Source organism: Mastigoproctus giganteus, chromosome 14 (genome assembly GCF_048544385.1).
Source record: "Mastigoproctus giganteus isolate SK-2022 chromosome 14, ASM4854438v1, whole genome shotgun sequence".
Lineage (NCBI taxonomy): Eukaryota > Metazoa > Arthropoda > Arachnida > Uropygi > Thelyphonidae > Mastigoproctus > Mastigoproctus giganteus.
The window spans coordinates 1,596,452-1,617,560 of NC_143588.1; the positions used below are offsets into that span (position 1 = coordinate 1,596,452).

The 21,109-nt window shown below is 38.2% G+C and overlaps 1 protein-coding gene across 1 annotated transcript in view; it reads right to left on the reverse strand.

Moving 5' to 3' along the window:
• oaf (BRICHOS-like domain-containing protein out at first) overlaps positions 1-21,109 on the reverse strand; it is a 76,969-nt gene that overhangs the window by 36,158 nt on the left and 19,702 nt on the right. The window contains exon 2 of the mRNA XM_090389251.1: positions 10,578-10,712. Coding sequence (XP_090245377.1) covers positions 10,578-10,712 — 135 coding nt within the window. The remainder of the gene's footprint in view (positions 1-10,577; positions 10,713-21,109) is intronic.

Consider the following 21,109-nt stretch of genomic DNA (forward strand, 5'->3'; position numbering starts at 1 on the left):
CTTCACTTATTTTCTTGAGAAGGAAGGGGTTGAATCAGATTGGTCCACTTGATATTAATGGTTCGACTGTTGATGATCCTGCTCAGATAGCTGACAAACTGAATGAGTATTTTGCATCAACATTCACACATGAGGAATTCTGTAGGGAAGTACATGCCAGAAGTTTATCAAACTAATAGGGTGCTAACTGACTTTATAATAACTGAGAGGAAAGTGCTTGAGAAATTGTTTAAGTTAATCAAAAGAAACCTATGGTGGATGGATCTATTCAGTTATAGTAAGGGAGGCAGCAAAGGAAGTAAGGAAACCCTTAGCCATAATTATGAGGGCATCCTTAGATTCAGGGGAGATTCCCACACATTGGAGAAGTGCAAACCCCAATTCACAAAGGAGGACCAAAGGGTGCACGAGTAATGACAGACCTGTCATTAACTTCTGTTCTGGGGAAAGTAATAAAGTCACTGGTTAAAGATGCAATGCAAGATCATCTAGACAAAACTGCGGTTATAGTTCAGACACTGCATTGGGTCTGTTAAGGGGAAGTCTTGTGTGACTAATTTGACTGGATACTACAATGCAGTCACAAAGGAACTGATACAAAAAATAATTTTGATATCGTATACTCAGATTTCAGGAAAGCTTTTGATACTGCTGCACATAAATGGCCACTGTACAAATTTGAGCAGTATGGCATTAAGGGAAAGTTATTGCTATGGTTGAGAGGCAATTGAAGTTTAACACCGACAAATGCAAAGTAAAGTACTGCATATGGGTAGCAGTAACCCCAGATTAATGTACCAACTGTGTGGTACTACATTCAGGGCAGTAGAGAATGAAAGACCTGAGATAATTGTACAGTCAGATGAGAAGTTTTCAGAGCAGTGCAGACAGGCTGCCAGAGCAGGTCATGGGGTCTTGTCAATGATTTACAGGAATTTTGCTAGCAGAGATGAGGAGGTGATTATCCCTTTGTATAAGGCAATGGTCAGGCCACACCTTGAGTTCTGCGTACAGGTCTGGAGGCCTCATTTTAGGAAGGATGCAGAGCTGCTGGAACAAGTACATAGGAGGGCAACAAAATTGGCAAGGGGAACAAAGGAGTGCTCTTAGCAAGAAAGGCTTCAGTTCTGCAAATTGCAGCAACTGGAAACTGGGTACCTGTGAGGTGATCTGATTGAGGTGTTTAAGGCTTTGAATGGTTTGAGCAAGCTCAATGCTGATGGGATTCTTCCTTTAACTCACATTAAGCACTTAAAGAGACAGACGTATATTCAAATAGAAGAGAGACAGTTCCAGAATATTTGTTCAGAAATTTGCCTTTAGGCAGTCGGTGACTACAGACTGGTTAGACTGACTTCAGTGGTAGGGAATATCTTAGACACAATTATTAAGAGTGCAATCCAGGAACATTTTGATAGAAATGGCCTCTGAAGAACACACAACATTGTTTTGTTAAGGGGAATCATGTTTGACTAACCTGGTAAGTTATTTTGACACATTTATTTATGAGCCCGCTGAGAACAATTTTGATATAGTTTATTTAGATTTCACCAAGGATTTTAACTCAGTTCCTCATGAGAGGTTACTGTATAAGCTGGAACATGTTTGGGATAATTGGAAGGATTCTACGATGGATTGCAGGGTGGTTGCGGGACAGAAGGGAGAGGGTTGTAACTAACAGACTAACGGATACTAATGGACTAATTCTTCAGATTGGTGTAGTTTCAAAAGTGGTTCCCCAAGGATCGGTTCCTGGATCACCATTGTTGCTGATTTTAGTTAACAACATCAACGAAGGAATAAAGGGCATGATGTCAAAATTTGCATACGATGTAAAGAATGGGAGACTTGTTAATGATCAGTGTCAAGCAGCACTCCTTCAGGATGACTTGAAGAGGCTTAAAGAATTGTCAGAAAACTGGCACTATGATTTAATGCAGCAAAATTCAAGGTGTTAACACTTTGGAAGTAGCAACCAAAATAATTTATACACTTAGTGGGATTGAATTAAGAATGGTAGAGGAAGAAAGGGATCTGGAAATTATGATACAGGCAGATATGAAATTTCCTGAGCAGCGTAAACAGGCAGCCAGGAAAGCCCATGGTCCCCCTATTGATGTTTTATTGAACATTGTTTTGTAGAGATGAGTTCATAATCCCACTGTATACAGTACCTGCAAGACCACATTTAGAATACTGTGTCCAAGTATAGAGAACTCATCCGAAAAAAGATAATGAGCTTCTTCAAAGTAAGGCAACTCACATGGTGAGATCGGCAAAAGGCCAACCACATAATGAAAGACTGATTTTGTGGGCTACACAGCCTGGTAACCAGGCACCTTAGAATATACCTGGTTGAGGTTTATAAGGTTCTGAGAGGGGTTAATAAAATGAATGAACACAGAATTTTAATTTTCATTGTTATAATGATTTCCAGAATTAGTGACCATAAATTCAAATTGCAGGAGAAGAAGTTCAGACAAGACTGTACCAAGTATTCTTTTAGCCAGAAAGTTGTTGATTACTGGAAAAAGTTGCCTACACAGGTTGTTAAGGTTGACAGTTTTGGAAATTTTAAAGATTAACTGGATAGTTACCTGAGAGAGGAGGAAAGCACATAATTTTAATTTTTTTATCTATTTTTTTTTTTTTTTCTTTGTCAATTGCAGCAAAAGCCTGTGGCTCTCTTGCACTATATGCCTAATACTAATATTTTCAACTGCCGTAACTTGGGGTTACCCATAATAAGTAACATTTGTGTGTTTGTACATTTGACAAAACATCTGACATCATACTATGTTTATTACATCATTAAATTGAATATACTATATTATCATAGGTGCAAACCTCTATATTAGCATTAGAATTAGTAGAGGCATATGATGCAATAAAGCAAGCTTATATAGAATCAGCCAAAAAAACTTCCCATTTCACTCATCCATTCCCTCCAAATGTTTGTATAGTTCTGCCTTGAACTTATTTAAGTTGCTGACCTCCACTACAACAGATGGAAGTCTGTTCCAATTATCAACCAACCACTGGCTAAAGGAAAAAATTTCCACACATCTATTCTACAATTGTCTTTCCTCAATTTGAATTTATGCCCCCCCGGGTGAGTAATCTGAGCAAGAGGAAGAATCCCATTAGCATTGAGCTTGCTCAATCCATTCAAGGCCTTCCAGGGGCTCACATCTGGTGTATATGGGCTTAGCACATCCAGGATCCTGAGCTGGATATCATCATTCTTTTCTTTCTTGGTGATTCCTTTCTACTTCTGACTCTCTCTCAGGGTAACTTGGGAATTTTTTTTTGGCCACTGCAGCATAAGCCCCAGGCTTCCTTGCACCACACAGCTAACAACAATAATAATAATAATAATTAGATCACCTTGCAGGTGCTAGTCTCCAGAAGCTGCAATTTGCAGAACTTAAGCCTTTCTTGGTAACACCAACCCTTTGTTCCACTCACCAATGTCATTCCCCTTTTCTGTACTTGTTCCAGGAACTACATCTTTCCTAAAATGAGGCCTCCAGACCTGTACACAGTATTCAAGGTAGCCAACCATTGTCTTATACAAGGGGGCAAATATCCCTGCTAGCAAAATTCCTGTATATCATTGACAATATACCATGAGCTACTCTTGCAGCCTTTTTGCACTGCACAGAAAACTTCATATCTGACTGCACAATTACCCCCAGGTCTTTTTCATTCTCCACTACCTTAAGTGTAGTATCACCCAGTTGATATATTAATCTAGGGTTACTGTTATCCATATGCAGTACTTTACATTTGTCAATGTTAAACTTCAGTTGCCACCTCTCAGCCCAACTGGCCAGGTTTTCCAGATCCTGTTGCAGTAGCGTACTATCATTACTGTCATTAACAACCCTGCCAACCTTCGTATCGTCTGCAAACTTAGACATTAACCATGATATACCTTCATCAATATCACTGATAAATACCAAAACAACAATCGGCCCAACACCCTGGGGAACTCCACTAATAACATTAGTCCATGAAGAGCAATGTCCATTGATAACCACTCTCTGTCTTCTCCCAATCAACCATCCTTTATCCAGTGTAGCAACTTGCCCTTAATGCCATACTGCTACAACCTGTACAGTAGTCTTCCATGTGCCACAGTATCAAAAGCTTTCCTAAAATCCAAGTATATGATATCAAAATTATTCTTTGCATCCAGTTACTTTGTGACCACATCATATCCAATCAAATTTGTCAGAAAATACTTCCCCTTAACAAACCCATGCTGTGTCTGAACTATAACTGCAGTCTTGTCCAGAATCCTGCATCACTTCCTTAACCAGTGACTCCATTATTTTCCTGGAACAAAAGTTAGACTAATAGGTCTGTAATTACTCGTGTCATCCTTTGATCCCCTTTGTGAACACATTTGCACATTTCCAGTCCATGGGGACCTCCCCTGAGTCCAAGGAAGCTTTCATAATTAAGGATAAGGATTTGCTTACTTCCCTCGCTGCCTCCTTCAATATTACTGGATAGATTCCATCCACTCCAGGTGCCTTTTTCATGTCTAACTTCAACAATTTCTCCTCCACTTTGCTCTTAGTTATAACAAAATCACTTAGCTTCCCATTAGAGTTTAATAAACTTCTGGCATTCCCTTCCTTGAATAGCTCCTCATGTGTGAATGTAGATGCAAAATACTCATTCAGTTTATGAGCTACCTGAATATGATCATCAATAGTCAAACCATCGATGTTAAGTGGAACAATCTGATTTGTCGCTTTCCTTTTAGAGTTTACATAAGTAAAGAACTCTTTGCTGTTTTTCTTTGCATCCTTTGCCAAAGATTTCTCGTAATCTGCCTTCGCCTGCCTAACCTCCTTTGTTACTTGATTACAGACTAGCTTATATCTGCCATAGGCTTCTGTGTCACCTGATAATGCATCCCATGCATTTTTCTTCTCTGCCACAAGCCTGCCTTAGTATGGCGCCTCCGTAGCCAGGTGGGAAGGAGCACCAGTGTGAGGCACACGCTTCTTGATTAGACCGGGGTTCGAGCCCGTCACCACCAAATACGGAGGATGCGGAAAGGTCAGGGAATGACCACCGCACATCCCCGGAGCAATATGGCCTTAGTTGCTAATGCTCCTAAAAACCAAATAACAACAACAACAACAAGCCTTAGTAATTCATCTTACATCCATTTAGCCCTAAACCTTGAACAGTATTTCTTAGTTGGTATGAAAAGCCTAGTACCCTACAAGATTAAGTCCCTGAAGGGCTCCCATTTAGAATTTACCATTGGTAACATCATCAGTTGATCCCACTGTATAGAATTTAAAAACTCTCTGAGACCAATGTGGTCAGTTTTACTAAAGCAAAAACCCTTCCCCTTACCCCTGATGGTAATTACATCTTTAATTAAATCCCACATCGGTACACTGTAATCACTGCTACGTAGTGGTTCCTTTATCTGCAGATTCTTAAAGTATGAAGAATCATCAGATCAAGAGTATTACTCCCTCTGGTTGCCTCTCGAACATGTTGCTGCTGTAGAAAAATTCATCCAATAAATCCACAAAAGCCTTACTAGTGTGCGAGTGACCAACCACAAGCTCCAGTCAATATCTGGAAAGTTAAAATCCCCCATTATATGACATTCTGATTTACTGGCCCACTCTATTTCTCTGCACAATTGCTCATTATACTCATCAGATTCATAGGCCTACAACTACTCTCATTTTCGCTTTCCCAGTGCTTATGTCACACCACACTGACTCAACATTGCATTGTCCACCAATGTCAACTGGCTGCACTTCCTTTGATTTTATGTGTTTCTTAACTAACAGAATAACCCTTCCTCCCTTCCTGTCCTGTCTATCCTTTCTGTACACATTGTACTCCCCAAATTCCAATTCTGCACTGCTTATATCAGAGACGTGTGGCACCATGTCTCTGATATCCCAACAATACCCGCTTTTGATGTCTTGACCAGCACATCAAATTTATTTACTATACTCCTAGCATTGGTGTTACATGCAAGTATACATACACCTATTCTTCCTCTTAGCACAACCTTAACACAACCCATGTATTTACTAGTTCCATGACTCCCAGCAGCCCTTGAAATCCCCAGTACCTAGCTTTCCAGGCTGCTGCTCATTCCAATAGAAACAGTGCAAGGATGACTTTCACCTCTGCCTGTGGCTACTGTTCTATTAGTCTGTGAATCCCCCCCCAAGCTAACAGTTTTCCAATCCACCTAACACTACCTTGATAGCATCAGCAAATATTCTTGCACCCTTTCTATTTAAGTGTATCCCATCCCTGTAGAAACAATCTCTATTGTTAACAAGCACAGACCATGCTGAAGAAAATTCTACCCCACGAGCCTTGCACAATCTCTCCAAGGCCGAATTGATTGACAGGACTTTCATCACATACTCCCTCCTATCGTATTATATTATCACAGGTGCAAACCTAAATATCACTGACAGTATAATTTGTTTTTAATAATTTCATGATGTAAGTGGTCAAAATGGGCGATTTTCACAGAATCATAAATTTATAACATAGGAGTGCATCAATATATCTCAGTGGATTTTTTTTCTGGTTAATAATTCCATGATCATCTTAAAGTCAAAATTACTGCATTCATAGTGTCAAGGATGAAAATTATTAAAGAATAAAACTTTTAAAAAAATTCATAATATAAATGATTACACTGCAATTCTTACATCTGCAATAGTTAGCATTTTTAACTCAACTATATATGAATGCTTCACGTTAGCTTTTTTTCTTGGTTAAGAACACAACACCATACTCATAATGAAATTAAAATATAATTTTTCATTGGAAATAATATTTTTTTATTTTATTTTATTCATTAACTATAGTATATTTGTTGAAAGATGAAATGCAGGTGACATGAAGTAGCCCAATGATGATTAATCATGATGATGTCAGGTGAATTGGCTAGTTCAATAATAACAGATTTGCCTGCTTTCCAATTAGTTAAATCACAAATATAAATAAAAAATAGCCTTATAATTAAATCAGCTGAAATGTAAATTGTTTAACCTGTTAACAATATTGGGACAAACTGCCATATCAGAAATATGCAATGATAACCATAATAAATTTTAAAAAAATTAAAAGTAAATATTAATTATAAAAATGTAAAGCTTTGCTTTTCTGACATGCGATTGACTTTTTCAGAATGGTTTAATATTACTGGAATCATCTTCATTGTCAATTTCGGCAAGTTCACAAGAGGTTCCACTTTATTTTCAACTATGGTATCTTTTTCCCAATATTCTTCTTCTAATTTAATTACATGATCAATATACCTTTTCTAAATTTAGGCTTTACATTTCCTATAGCTTTCATGTCAGTTCTTTCACATCCTTTAACTTTTTTTGTGTTCAAGTTAATTTCCACTCTAATTTGTTCTCCCAAATCATTTGTATTGGATTTAGTTCACAGTGACAGGGTAGCAGTCATATAACAAAATAGCATGATGCTTGCAAGTACATCAATCATAGATCTCTTAATTTTACATTACTGTAAAATAGTAATAAATTTGTTCTGCTTTTAGCAAATTGGGCTATTATATGGTTATTCTATAAACAACATAAATAACCATGATATGGCTATTACATGTTGTTTTAACCAATTAAGGACTTCCTCTTTTCAGTTAGAGAGGCTGTATCAATTTGTATCAATGGTATGGCATGATGCATTATCCATAATGATAACTGAATTAGGAGAAATATTAAGCAATAGACTATTCTCAAACCACTGTTGGAAGCAATTACCCTTAATTTCCTCTTGATAATCCTATTATTTTGTTTGGGAAAGAGAAGAGTTACATGGAATACAAAATCACAATCATTTCCTGCATAATAAAAGTAGTCAGACTCCTCTGCTTGCGGGAATTTTCTGACCTCGATCAACCTGACATTGTTCATGACCATGACATTCATTTATCCAGGTACCTCCAAATAAACAAATGAATGTGGTGCATAAATGGAACTGATATTCAGGTGACATTCAAGTCAAGTGGACCCAATTTCGGCGAAGTCCGAACAGTCTGTGACAGCCAAATCCACTGCTTGCACCTTCACAATAGTGGGACTGTTAGTAATCCTGGGTATAACCTCCATGCACATGCACACAGTGGGTGACCACCCAGGTGTGAACCAACATAAGCAGGACTCAAAGTGTGGCACCCACACCACATGGAGAGATGCCGCCCCTCTGTGTTACCCGCAATACTAGGTGGTAGATGACTCTCATCAACCGCAATACCACCACTTTGCTTATTGGAGGCTTGAAGTGGTGGAACCCAGGTTTAGTCTCCAGAGCTAAGTTCCGGTCAACCATTCCCCATCTCTTTCATCATACTATATGACTGATGACTTTTGAGGTCATGATGGACATCATGGATTATCAAAACTCTCTTTCAAAACAGTCCAAACACGTGCCACCACCAGCCAACATCCATTTACTGTCCAACTTCAAACTCACAGAACCAACTTTTCATCTTCCTCGTTTATTCATTCAACTGCCGTTTTCTGGAACCACCTTCCTTCATACGTATTTCCTGAAAATTACAGTCTACAGAAGTTCAAGTCCAATGTCAACAAATATCTTCTTTCATCTTCTCAATCTCCAACACAAGAATGGTACTAAGTATTATAGGTTCTAATACCGCTCGTGTTTGGGGTTTACATAAAAATAATAAAAAAAACAGTGCTGTTATAGAGACAGGAGTTAGTGATCTCAAAGCTCATGCCAAAGCCACAAACTGCAAAAAATCAGCCCTATATTTCATCTTTCGCCAAACAATGTATAAAGATGAAGAACAAAATTAAGCAGAAATCCACAGGTCTTTTTAAAAATTCTAAATTAAATGGTGAGGCCATAGTTTTTTGCGATTATCCCTATTTTGTGAAAAGAGAAAAAACTATGTTAGAATTAGGAGAAAGGAATAAAAAAAATGGCCAAAAGGATGGTCTGCCATAAATCTAGCAAATTAGCAGACATGCATCATTACAATAAAATTGTACATTATAGAAGGACTTCTTTTTTTGACCCATGATTTTCTACTTTAAGTTAGGGAATTAAGTTGTGCAATAAGGGTGTAGATCTTGCCCTAGCATCATTCTGCCTATTGTAATACAGTAAATCCCTGCTATTCATGGGGGTTACGTTCCTGAGAAATGCCGCGAATACCGAAAACGCGAATACTGAGTTATTGCTCCCATAGTAATAAAGGGGTTCCATTCCAAAGTATGAAATATATAAGAAAAACTAGTCTAAAATTTTGTCTATGTATGTATTATATGTACCTTCATAATATGACTATGTACATAGTGAATTGCAAGCATATGGCATCGAAATGAAAATAAGAAACAATTTAATATTAAATGTAATATTTATTAGAAATTTCAAACAAATCTTTCAAACCAGCGCCTTTGCCAGCTAAAAAACTTATCACGCCAGTGCTATCACCAGTTTCGCTAAAGTGTTGATAAAGGAGTTTTGCCTTTTCACAAATGATGAGTGAACTTAACAGAATTTTATTTTGAGTTCGGTCTTCTATCCACAGATTTAAAGCTTTTTACATTTTTTTTTAAATTTAACATCATGAGTTACAGAGCAAATTTTTGAAGCAATTAGCGCGTTTTCACGGACACTACGGCGGATTTTTTCTTCCGATTTTTTGATTGATCGTACCGTTGACTCATTGATTTTATAATGTTTTGCCACTGAGGAGACACTTTCCCCATTAGAAATTTTGTCTAATAACTCAATTTTATTCGCTAATGTCACCACCTTCTTTGATATTTTCACATTTCCCTTGTTATTCGTAGCCATATTTTTGTACGGGTTAGAAAGAACTTGTCCACAATAAAGTCACTTTCTTCCGTTAACACACTCGAAAAAGTCTGTTTTACACTGCAAAACGATAGATTTATCACTTTTGTAAGCATACCAATTTATAAATTGATAAATTTATTCAATTTATAAGCATATAAATTAAAAGCAAACGACGAAACCTTCTATGACAAGCACATAACACACTGAACAAGGATTAGCGAGAAACATCCAAGCTCGCGATTTTGTCACCCCTCTCCCCCCACCCATGGAGCGCTGTTTTAACCACGTCAATGTTTTTTTATGGCGGAAAATGTTCACGGCGTTCCCCCACCTTAGCTTCTCATGTAAATCTCGTCTGTGTTGTAACACAGATGAAATTTACATGGGAAGTGAGGTGTTTTAATTTTGATTTCCCATCTTGAAAGAAGATAACAGCCTCACATAAACATAACTCACTTAGAACTTGTGTGCAGGTTCTTGAGTATTCTAACAAAAGTGATCTACGCTTTCACCTAGGCCTATTTTTTGTTATTCATCACTATGCTTGACATGCTGAACAAAAAATATGAACAAAAAAAAAAAAAAAAAAAAACAAATACAGAAATTATTTCAACCAATTTAGCATTATCAAACCATTCACAGAGGTCTAACAGCATAATTTTATAAAAGAATGTAAATAATACAACCATAATAATTTAAAACTTTACCTGTCTGAGTTTGGACATTGCATCAGCTGAAATGAAGTCATTTTTTCCAAAACGAGTAACAAAACACATGATTTGGTACTGACTCTGTCCACGCTCCTCTTCCCCAAGGACAAGCACTCGAAATACTTGTACTTCCTATAATATTTTAATTTTTAACCGGTTAAAATAAAATACAGAAACAATAAAAATAAGTTTCCTTATTTTACTTTGACCACATCAGAATGTATTTTTTTAAATATCATCCCCATTTTTCATTTGCTATATATCAAAGCTCTTAACTTAGACTATAAGTTTAAAGATTACAAAAAAATCAGCAAAATCCAAGCAGAGTTAAAAAAACTGTACTGATAGCAGAGTATGCTATCAGTACATAATGGACATAATGTCCTGATGTCCAAAAATTTTTTTGGGGATGGAGGGGCACTGTTTTGTCTCAATTTTCAAGTAAAGTTATTTTTCTGAACTAAATATATGACATTATATTAATAATATAATGTCCTATATTTAGTTAAAAATTAATAATATATAATTTTGTTAATTTAGAGTGGAAATTAACATTATCATAATAAATACACCCACACATCTAACAATGTAAAGTCTAACAATGTAAAAGTGTGAGGCCATTGTATTAAAGCACCAATGAGAAGTGTACTACTGCATTTGCTCATGCACTACTTATTGACATTGTGTTGTACTGTTTTCTTTTTTTTTTTTTTTAATGAAAACCCCAAACACGAAAGGTATCAAAACCTATAGTACTTAAGTACCGTGCATGGGTTGAAGGAGAAGTATGGGGGGGAGGGGGGTGCAGGAAACTTTGCTCTAGAGACTAAACATGGGTTTCACCACTTCAAGCCTCCAATAAGCAAAGTGGTGGTATTTCACCGGTTGATGAAAGTCATCTACCACTTCTTGCTCCGTCAAGCAAGAAGAATGTTATAATTATTTATAAATAGAGCACCGAATATTCTCTCTGCATTCAGTGAAACAATGTAAATGCATTTATAAATAACAATATTCAAAGAAAAGGAATTTTTAAAAAAAATCTCCTTAATCACAAAACTAATACACAATATCCATGCCAATATCCTGTGTGGGCCTGTTTGGGTATCTCACCAAACAAGCCTACCCTATTTTTCAACACCCACACCAAAGCTACCATCAGGTCCTCTAAAAGGAGCAACCTCTGGGCACCTCCATGATGGCAGACCTAGTGGAACTGTAGTTTTGCTGTTGCAAAATTGCTACTGCAGGCTGGACCAGATCAAGCTATCAACAATGCCTGGATGCAAATAGCTAATGTCACCACTCTTAACATGAAAAGGCAACAGTAAACCTATTCTGCTGATCCCTAGATGTAATGTCCTCCATGTTAACACAGCAATCACATAAGGGAAAATGCCAAAAAAAGAAAAACTTAAAAAATTTAAATCGCCATCAAAGAAATGTAAGTGTGAATTTTTACCTTTAGTACAGTCAATCAATAAGCATTCCTAATTTTGCTAAAATTTGGGATGTATGTCAGTAAAAAAATCAGATCTGGGTTTTAGATGTTCTATATACATCATGAGCCAGTTCACAAATAGTAGGCGTAAACATTTGTTGAGAACACAGTGTTTGTAATTAAAATGAACATCATGGGTTGGGAAAAATTACTTCTAGAGGGATGTGAATGTCTAATATTAATTTATTTTTGGCTTTGAATTCATATCTTACATGTATCAATGTTTCAGTTTGAAGTGTAGTAGCTGGATTATAATTTTCTGATGGATATCATAATTCGGATTACAATTTTTTTTTTTTTTTTTTTTATGTCATTTGGTTAACTGTTGTTTCACTGCTAGTGGACTTTACATTGTGCACAGCTGATCATGTAAGTGAAATTCTTAATTTAAATTTTTATAAGCCTTGTCATTTTTTAGTGCTAATTTCAACTAGCACAGCTTGGCACCCCAAATACAACAATCCCTAATGGGCAGGTGATGAGATGCAAAATTTCCATATGCATTATATATACTAGAGCGAGTACAGAGAAGGGCATTATATACTACAATGAGAACAGAGAAGGGCAACGAAATTAGCGAGTGGAACAAAGGGTTATGAAGATAGGCTTAACTTCTGCAAATTTCAGCATCTGGAGACTAGGCACCTGCAAGGTTATCTGACTGGGGTGTATAAGGCCTTGATTGGTTTGAGCAAGCTCAATGCTTGCTCAAACTTCCATCTGTCGTAGTAGAGGTCAACAACTAAAATAAGTTCAAGGCAGAGCTAGACAAGCATTTGGAGTGAATGGGAAGGGTTCTTTTTTTTTTTTGGTTCAATGCTATACAAGGTTGCTTTCTTGCATCATATGCTTCTACTAATGCTATTCTTTTAATGGTTTTCATGGACCATTAATAAAAGAATATAAGTTAATTAGAAACTTTAGTCCAGATGTAAAAATTTGATAACTGTTATATGCAGATGACATCGTGCTGTAAATACAAAGTCTTCAAAAATCCATGACTAAATTAGATACAGGTTGGAGACAAACTTGGCATTAAAATTAGTTAGACAGAAACAAAAGTTATGACAGCTGGGAAAGGCAAAAAATTTATAGAGTGTAGGTTAAATAACAGAAAACTGGAACAAGATAAATTGCAAAAGGTAACAAAACACAAGACTCTGCATATATTTGCAAATTCAATGGTTTATTGAATGGTTTATATGATAAAAGAAAGCTTGCTTTCTTACATAATATGCCTCTACTAATGCTAATGCATTGGCACATCAATTCCGTATGCAGCCATCATTATTGTCCACAATAAAAAAAGATGAAACAGCAGGACTATAATTACATCAGCATATAATATTATCGATTTCATTTGCAGATTTATTCTCAACTTTTATTTGAGATCTGACTCACATATATTATGTGCTTGATTGTGGGAATTCATTCAAGTGCAGAAAAGTGACAGAACCAAAACTGGCTCTCAAATCCTTTGTTTTAAACAAATTCTTCAAATTTAAAATTTTTTTTTAAACAAAATATATATCAAAAAACTTATATGACTTTATTTTAAACTTTTTTCTTATTCTTAAACTTTTATTTGAAAACTTATTTTAAAACATTAAAATAAGTTTAAAAGTATATTTTTTTCCATATATGCTTAAAAATATTTCACAGGATATCTCCATGTCCACTTATAGGCTCATGAAAATATATACTAGCTGTTGTTGTGATTTTTTTATCCTGGTTTAATGTTAAGTTATAAAAAATAAATTAATTAAAATAATAATTAAAAATTATATTATTTTTCCTTACATTCACTATACAGTTCTGTCAAGATAATGAATACATTAAGTGCCCAATTTTAAATCATTTATTGCCTTGAGGGTGCTTGAGTCCTTCAGGGTGTCACAGACATTCTATCATATACGCCAAGCTGTTCTTGCTACCTGGGAGTCTGAAACACTGATGGAACTGGTATTCGGGTGACATTCAAGTCAAGTGGACCTAATTTCGGCAAAGCCGAATTGATCTATGATAGCCAAATCCTCTGCCTGCAACTTCACGATGGTAGGACTGTTAGTAACCTTGGGTATAACCCTCATGTGGAAGTAAAGAAATACGGCACCTAGCAAACTGTGAGTGACCATCCAGGTGTGAACCAACATAATCAGGGGTTGAGGTGTGGTGCCCACACCACACAGAGGAATGCCGCCCCTCTGTGTTAACCAGACAATAGATGACTCTCATCAACAGGTGCAATACCACCACTTTGCTTATTGAGGTGTGAAGTAGTAGAATCTGTTTGGTCTCCACAGCAAAGCTCTGGTAAACCCTCTCCCATCTCTTCCATTATGTTGTGTGATTGGTCTTTCGAGGTGATGAACATCATGGTGAGATCCAATCTTCCTTACATTTCGAGGGTACAGCTCTAAAATGGTGGTCATAGGCCGGCAACTAGTTAGTACACGGGACTGAACCTATTGTTAACTCTCTAGGAGGCTTCCGGATAGGCTAGTGTATAATCTCCTACCTCTCTTCTGCCAGCTAGTGACTGGAGAGAGTCCAAGTAGTTGAGCCTACGTTGTGTCAACGAGCTGGGTATATTTTTATCATGTGTTCACCATATCCAAAAATTTCAATACTTCATACAGCAAGCCCCCCCACCTTTTCTTACTACTGTAAACATAATGAATTGTCAAATCAATAGTGCAAACTTATCTGTTCATTTCAAAAATATATGGGATCTCAATTCTAATCTCAATGATGTCCATTTCCACTTACAGTCTGCCAAACCCCATGTACTTTTTCTGACAGAACCTCAGTTATCAGTTGATCCAACCACTGCTCATCTGTTGTCCAAATCATTGGCTATATGATTTCTTTCGCTTCAAAGATGTTCCCTTGTGCCTATGTCCATTCTGATATTCCCCATCAGAGACTTAGTAATTTGGAATCTCCTCTTTTCGACCTTCTCTGGCTTAAAATCTCTCTACCACATTCTATCAAATTCATCTGTTGCCTCTATCATTCTTCCAACTCCACTAATCACTTGGAACTCTGATTTCCTCTCTTTGAAAATTGACTTTCTCCAGTCCAACTTTCCAAACAGTGAACTAATTTTCTTTGGTGATTTTAATGTTCACAACTCCAGCTGGCCTCCGTTTTTCAGTCAAGATCCAGCTGGTCGAGATGCTGAGGCTTTTGCAATTACCAATGGCCTCGCACAGATTGTTCATTTACCTACCAGAATACCAGACAATTCTAACCACACAGCAAACATGTTTCCTTATTTTCTCACAAACAACTCTTCTAAGTATACAGTTGAAATAAGTGTCCCCAAGGCACTTCAGACCTCAACTTGGTCTTTTCTCCAATGGAGTCTTTCTTTCTTGACTATTCCCAATGTAGTGTTGTTTGGCATTACAAGAATGCAAAATGGGTTGATCTGCAAGATTTCTTTTCTTCTTTTCCTTGGTCAGATTACTGTTTCAAAACTTCTGATGTCAAAGTCTGCTCAGATTGCGTTAGTGAAATTATTCTTGCAGAGATGGAATCCTTTATTCCATACTCCACCTTAAAATGTCATCCTTTATCTAAACCCCCTGGTTTTCCAATAAATGTGCTAAGGCCATTCAAGAGAAGAATGTTGCATATCATAATTGCCTTGTTTCCAAATCTTCAGTTTCATTTTCTGCCTACAACAAAGCTCGCAACAATTGCAGTTATTAATCAGTCCAAAATTTATTTTGAACAAGCTACGAGTAGAAAACATGTTTCTTGTCCAAATGGTAGCCAAGCGTTCTGGTCTCTTGCCAAAGCTACTGGCTGCAACTTATGCCCCACTTTTGCCTGTTTTCACCTCTGTCAAAACCACATGGTTCTATTGCCACTTCAGCCAAATATAAAGCTGACCTGTTCGCATCCTATTTTTCTTCCAACTTGTGCATTAATGTTCTTGGTAAAGCACCTCCCACCATTCCCAGTACGCTTCAATTCAATGCCTCCTGTGGTCTTCTGTCAAAAGGACGTCAGCAGGATTTTGACAAATCTTGATGATAAGAAAGTTCCAGGTCCTGATGGTATCTCTCTATTTATTCTCAAAACCTGTGCTCCTGAACTTACTTCTGTTTTGAGTTGCCTTTTTTTTGCCTTTTTTCACTTTCTTATTTCAAAGATGTTTTTTCTTCTGCTAGGAAATTTGCTCATATCCAGCCAGTTCCTAAAAAAGGGTCACAAATCCCTCCTATGCTATTATCATCCCACTGCAATTACTTCTATTCTTTCTAAAGTAATGGAGAAATCAATTAACCGCCAACTCTTAAACTATATAGAAACCTTCCATCTGAACGATCGCCTGTATAGATTTCATCAGTGTTGATCCATTGGTGATATTCTGTCTTATGTTACCCATCTATGGACAACTTGAATGGGAAAGTTTGGTGAAACTCAAGCAGTTGTTTGACATTTCAAAGGCTTTGGATCTTGTTTGGCATAAAGATCTTCTAAAGAAGCTTCCATCTTATGGTTTGCCAATTGTTTTTTGTAATTAAATATTCATTTTTCTCTCTGACCCCGACTTCTTATCTCTCTTGGCATAAGCACATTACAAATTTTGCTATCACTGCATCTAAAAAACTTTACTTTTCTTCCAAACAGCTGTTCACTCGGTACAGACCGCAAATCTGCCCTACCATGGAATATTGTTCCCATATCTGGTGTGGTGCCCCCCAAAATCTCTCTCAAGCTTCTAGATTCCATTTAAAAGAGGGCAGTTAAGTTAATGACATCTCTAACAGACTCTCTGTCTCATAGATATTCTGTTTATGCTGCATGGCTTTTCTATAGATACTTCCATGGGCACTTTCTTCTGAATTGGCTTTATAATTCATGCTCTCTTTCAAAGCAGTCCAAACACATGCAGCAACCAGTCAAAATCCTTTTACTGTCCAACTTCAAAATCACAGTACCAACTTTACTTCCTCATTTATTCATTCAACTTCTGTTTTCTGGAACAACCCTCCTTCATACATATTTCCTGAAAATTACAATCTACGTAAGTTCAAGTCTAATGTCAACAAATATCTTCTTTCATCTTCTCAACCCGTGCATGGTACTAAGTACTATAGGTTCTAATACCTCTTGTGTGTGAGGTTTCATAAAAAAAAAATAATAAAAAGTCCAAACCTTTCTATGGATGACTTTCAAGTGACAGATGGTGTATTATGGAAGACTCACAAGTGACAGATGGTGTGACTTTTAGGTATTTGCCAGTTAGAGGATTAACATGGCCCATATTTAAGTAGTTCTGATTTCAGATTCTATAAACCAATTGATTATTTATTTACTTCTTTTTTTTACCTAACAGCATACCAACGAAGAATTAAAAAAAAGTGCTACTGAACTTTCCTCACCCATTTTCTTAGCATTGCTGAGAAGAAGATGAATGAGTATACTATCCTGTAAAAACATGTGATCTTATAACACAATATATCTAAAAGGTGGTAGTGACTATCAAGCATCAAAGTAACTAAGACTACGGAGTGTCAGTATGTAGTTTCAATTATTAATATTCAGATATGTTTCATGTCCTACCCAAGCACTGTATGTCAGATAACTATAAATATGCTCACGGACCTTCGCGGTAACAGTAGTATGACTGTGAATGCATGATTCCATGATTGATGGAGTTAACAGACTTCCATTGCAGAATGATAACAGGGTGGCACATAAAGCAATCAGCCTGTACATAACATTTCAACAGCACTGAAGATCCCTCAGTCAATGATTGATGTGATCTGCAAATGGAAGCAGACTTGTCCTGAAACTATCATGAAAGAACACCTGGAAAATTTTTGAATCTGACAGAATATGACAGGAGAGTCCTACAAAAAAATCATTTACTCAAAGTGCAGGCTGATGTTGTTCCAGAACACACACAGGCCTTCAACGGGACGACTGGGGCACATGTCAGCACCAGTACAGTGCATATGATGCTATGGTCACGTAGCCACCCACAAGCCACTAATCACCCCAACTAATGCCAGACACAATCTAATCTAGTTTAGCGTAAGGCCTACTGTTCTTGCACTGTAGACAAATGTAAAACCGTTTGGAGTGACGAGTTACATTACTTTCAAATAGATATTTACAGTATACCCAGTTATAAAATATAAGTACAAATTCAGTAGCTTTCGGAACACGTGTCCCTTTATCAACTGACAAATTTGAATACATTACAAGCAAAGTGTGGCACGTTACTCATGCGTCATTGTTGTAGCACGGACGTGTGCTGCCTTACGCCAGTGATCATCCATCAATAAAACGGTTGTCTCTAGGATGGGATGTATACGCATGCCTTTCTGGCGATTTAATGCCTTAGGGTTGTTTATTATGTTTAGTGACTCTAGCCATAGGCGGTGGCGAAAGTGTCGTGCGTGGTCCACTATCTCAAAGTCGCGCTTGGGGTCAAGATCGTGGTTGGTAGCCCAAAAATGTTCTGCAAGCACGGACTGGTCAGTTTCGGCAAGCCGGATTGCTCTGTCGTGTTCCGTGAGGCAATCCTGGAGACGTCTCGATGTCTCACCTACGTAGCAACTGTTACAGGCCCTACAGGTGATACGGTACACTACATTGCTGCGTAAGACAGGTGTGACAGGGGTCTTCACACTGGAGACAAGTGAACGTAGGTTCCTACCGGGTAATTGCACACATTTGATGTTGTAACTTCTCAGGATCTTCGAGATACGTCCTGACACTCCTGGATAGTACGGAATGTAGGCGGACGATATGCCGACTTGCTTCGGAGATCTTGGGTTGGAAGTAAGTTCTTGTGCCTGTAACAAGCATCTGTTTAGTACATGGGATGGATAACCGCATCTGGTTAGGTCCGCCTTCACACGGGAGATCTCGTTACGTCTAATTGTGTCGGTGCTGGAATGGCTCCAGGCCCTGGAGAACAGGGTGCGGGCAGTGCTATTGAGATGGCTTGGAGCGTGGCCGGACCTGTAGTTGGTGAATTGACCGCACCACATGGGTTTGCGGTATACTGAGGTCTCTAGACGTGGGCCTACGCGATGCACTAGCACGTCCAGAAACGGGAGCGAACCGTCCACCTCTGATTCTACGGTAAACTTGATGAAATTGGATAGAGAGTTGAGGTGTTCTAGTAGTACCGTTTCAGAACCACGTGGTATTATGGTAAAAATATCGTCGACGTATCTACACCACATTGTAATAGGTGTAGGTGGGTTCTGGTGTATCTGCTCCTCCAGATCTTCCATGGCGATGTTAGCTACTACGGAACTGACAGGGGCACCCATAGCAGTGCCATGTACTTGTTTGTAGAGTGAGTCTTCAAAGGTGAAGATGCTGCTAGAGAGGCATAGGTTGAGGGCGGTACAGATGTCATCAGTGGATAGTGACGTCCTGGATTGGAGGCTTAAGTCGCTCTCAAGGAGCCTTCTGGCGCAGTGCACGGCCTGTTGGACGGGAATCGAGGTGAATAAAGAAACCACGTCAAATGATGCCATGACAGAGTTATCAGGGATTGAAATGTCCTTAATGATGTTAATGAATTCACTGCTGTTTTTAACGGTGTGAGATGTATTACCTATAAGAGGCGAGAGGAGGCTCGCGATGTGTTTGGACAGTTCATACGTTGGGGCACTGCAGCAAGACACTATAGGTCTGAGAGGAATACCCGGTTTATGGATCTTTGGTAATCCGTAGAATTGCGGTAGTTGGCAGCCAGTAGCACGTAGAAGATGGTGAGTCGCGGTCGGGATCTTCTTATCTTTAAGCCATGCGTGGACAAGTTTATTAACATTTGCTTCCAGACGTTTCAAGACTTTAACGGGAGGATCAGGTAGAGGTTCATATACGTTAGGATCGAGTAATAGGGCCAAGGCTTTCTCTCGGTAGGCTGATCGGTCCAGCACAACAGTCCGGCGCCCTTTATCCGCAGGAAGTACAACGATGGAGTTGTCTTTTCTTATAGATGACAGGGCGGCACGCTGGCGGTGGTTGAGGTTTGAGTACGTTTTTCGAGTGTTGCGGAGGACTGCGGCAGTCTTGAATCGGATCTCGTTGGCAGTTTCTTCGGGAAGGTTGGTAATACTGGCTTCTATACCCATAGCGAGCTGTGTGATGGGAGGTTTCGATGGTATAACGGCGAATTTCATACCGTTTGATAAAACACTCAGCTGCTCGTTGGACAGTTGTTTGTTACTTAGATTCAAGACGAAAGAAGTCGTGTCGTCTGAACGAGTGTTCGCCTTTAAGGAGTTAGCTTCTATGCTTAAGTTTATGAACTTGCGCTGTTGGCGTAAACGGTAGGTATCCGAGGTCTGACTAGCCCGATGGCAGATGGTATGCATAAGGTTTGTAAATACAACAGGCGAGACCTTACCTTGTAGATGTTGTAACAGTCTGGACTTGTTGTAGTCAGCGTTCCTGATTTCACGGTGGAGATGGGATATCCACAAATTTAATGTGCGTAGGCTGAAGTTAAAGCAGGCACGATCCATATGAGAGTTGTGGAACGGGGCTTTGTAGCGGAACCCTTTAGGTATGATTCGATTGCTTTTGCATCTGTGAGTTACATTACACTGTCTACCAGTCTGACAGTCAGGCCTGGGTATGGTGGATGCCCAGAAGCTATCTGCCAGACTGTATCATCCCAACAATGAAGTTTCGCTAGAGCAACTAATGATCTCAATCCTACAGAGAACTTCTGCAATGAACTGGGTCATGAGGTGATTGTGAGGAGTGACTGCCCAAAAAACAGAGCTGAACTGGTCACTGTTTTGAAAGAAATAGCAGATAAATCAGAGTACATTTACAAAACACTGGTGGAGAGTGTTTGGAGACTAGTGGTTGTCATAAAGACTAATTTCAGCACAGTTTTATTAGTTTTCCTGTAAATAAAGGTTATTTGTAGATACAGTAATACCCCGAAGTTACGCGATAGGTGGGTCCGACGAAAAGCGCGTAAGTCGAATTCGCGTAAGTCGGGGTAAAACTTTGTATATAAATACATATA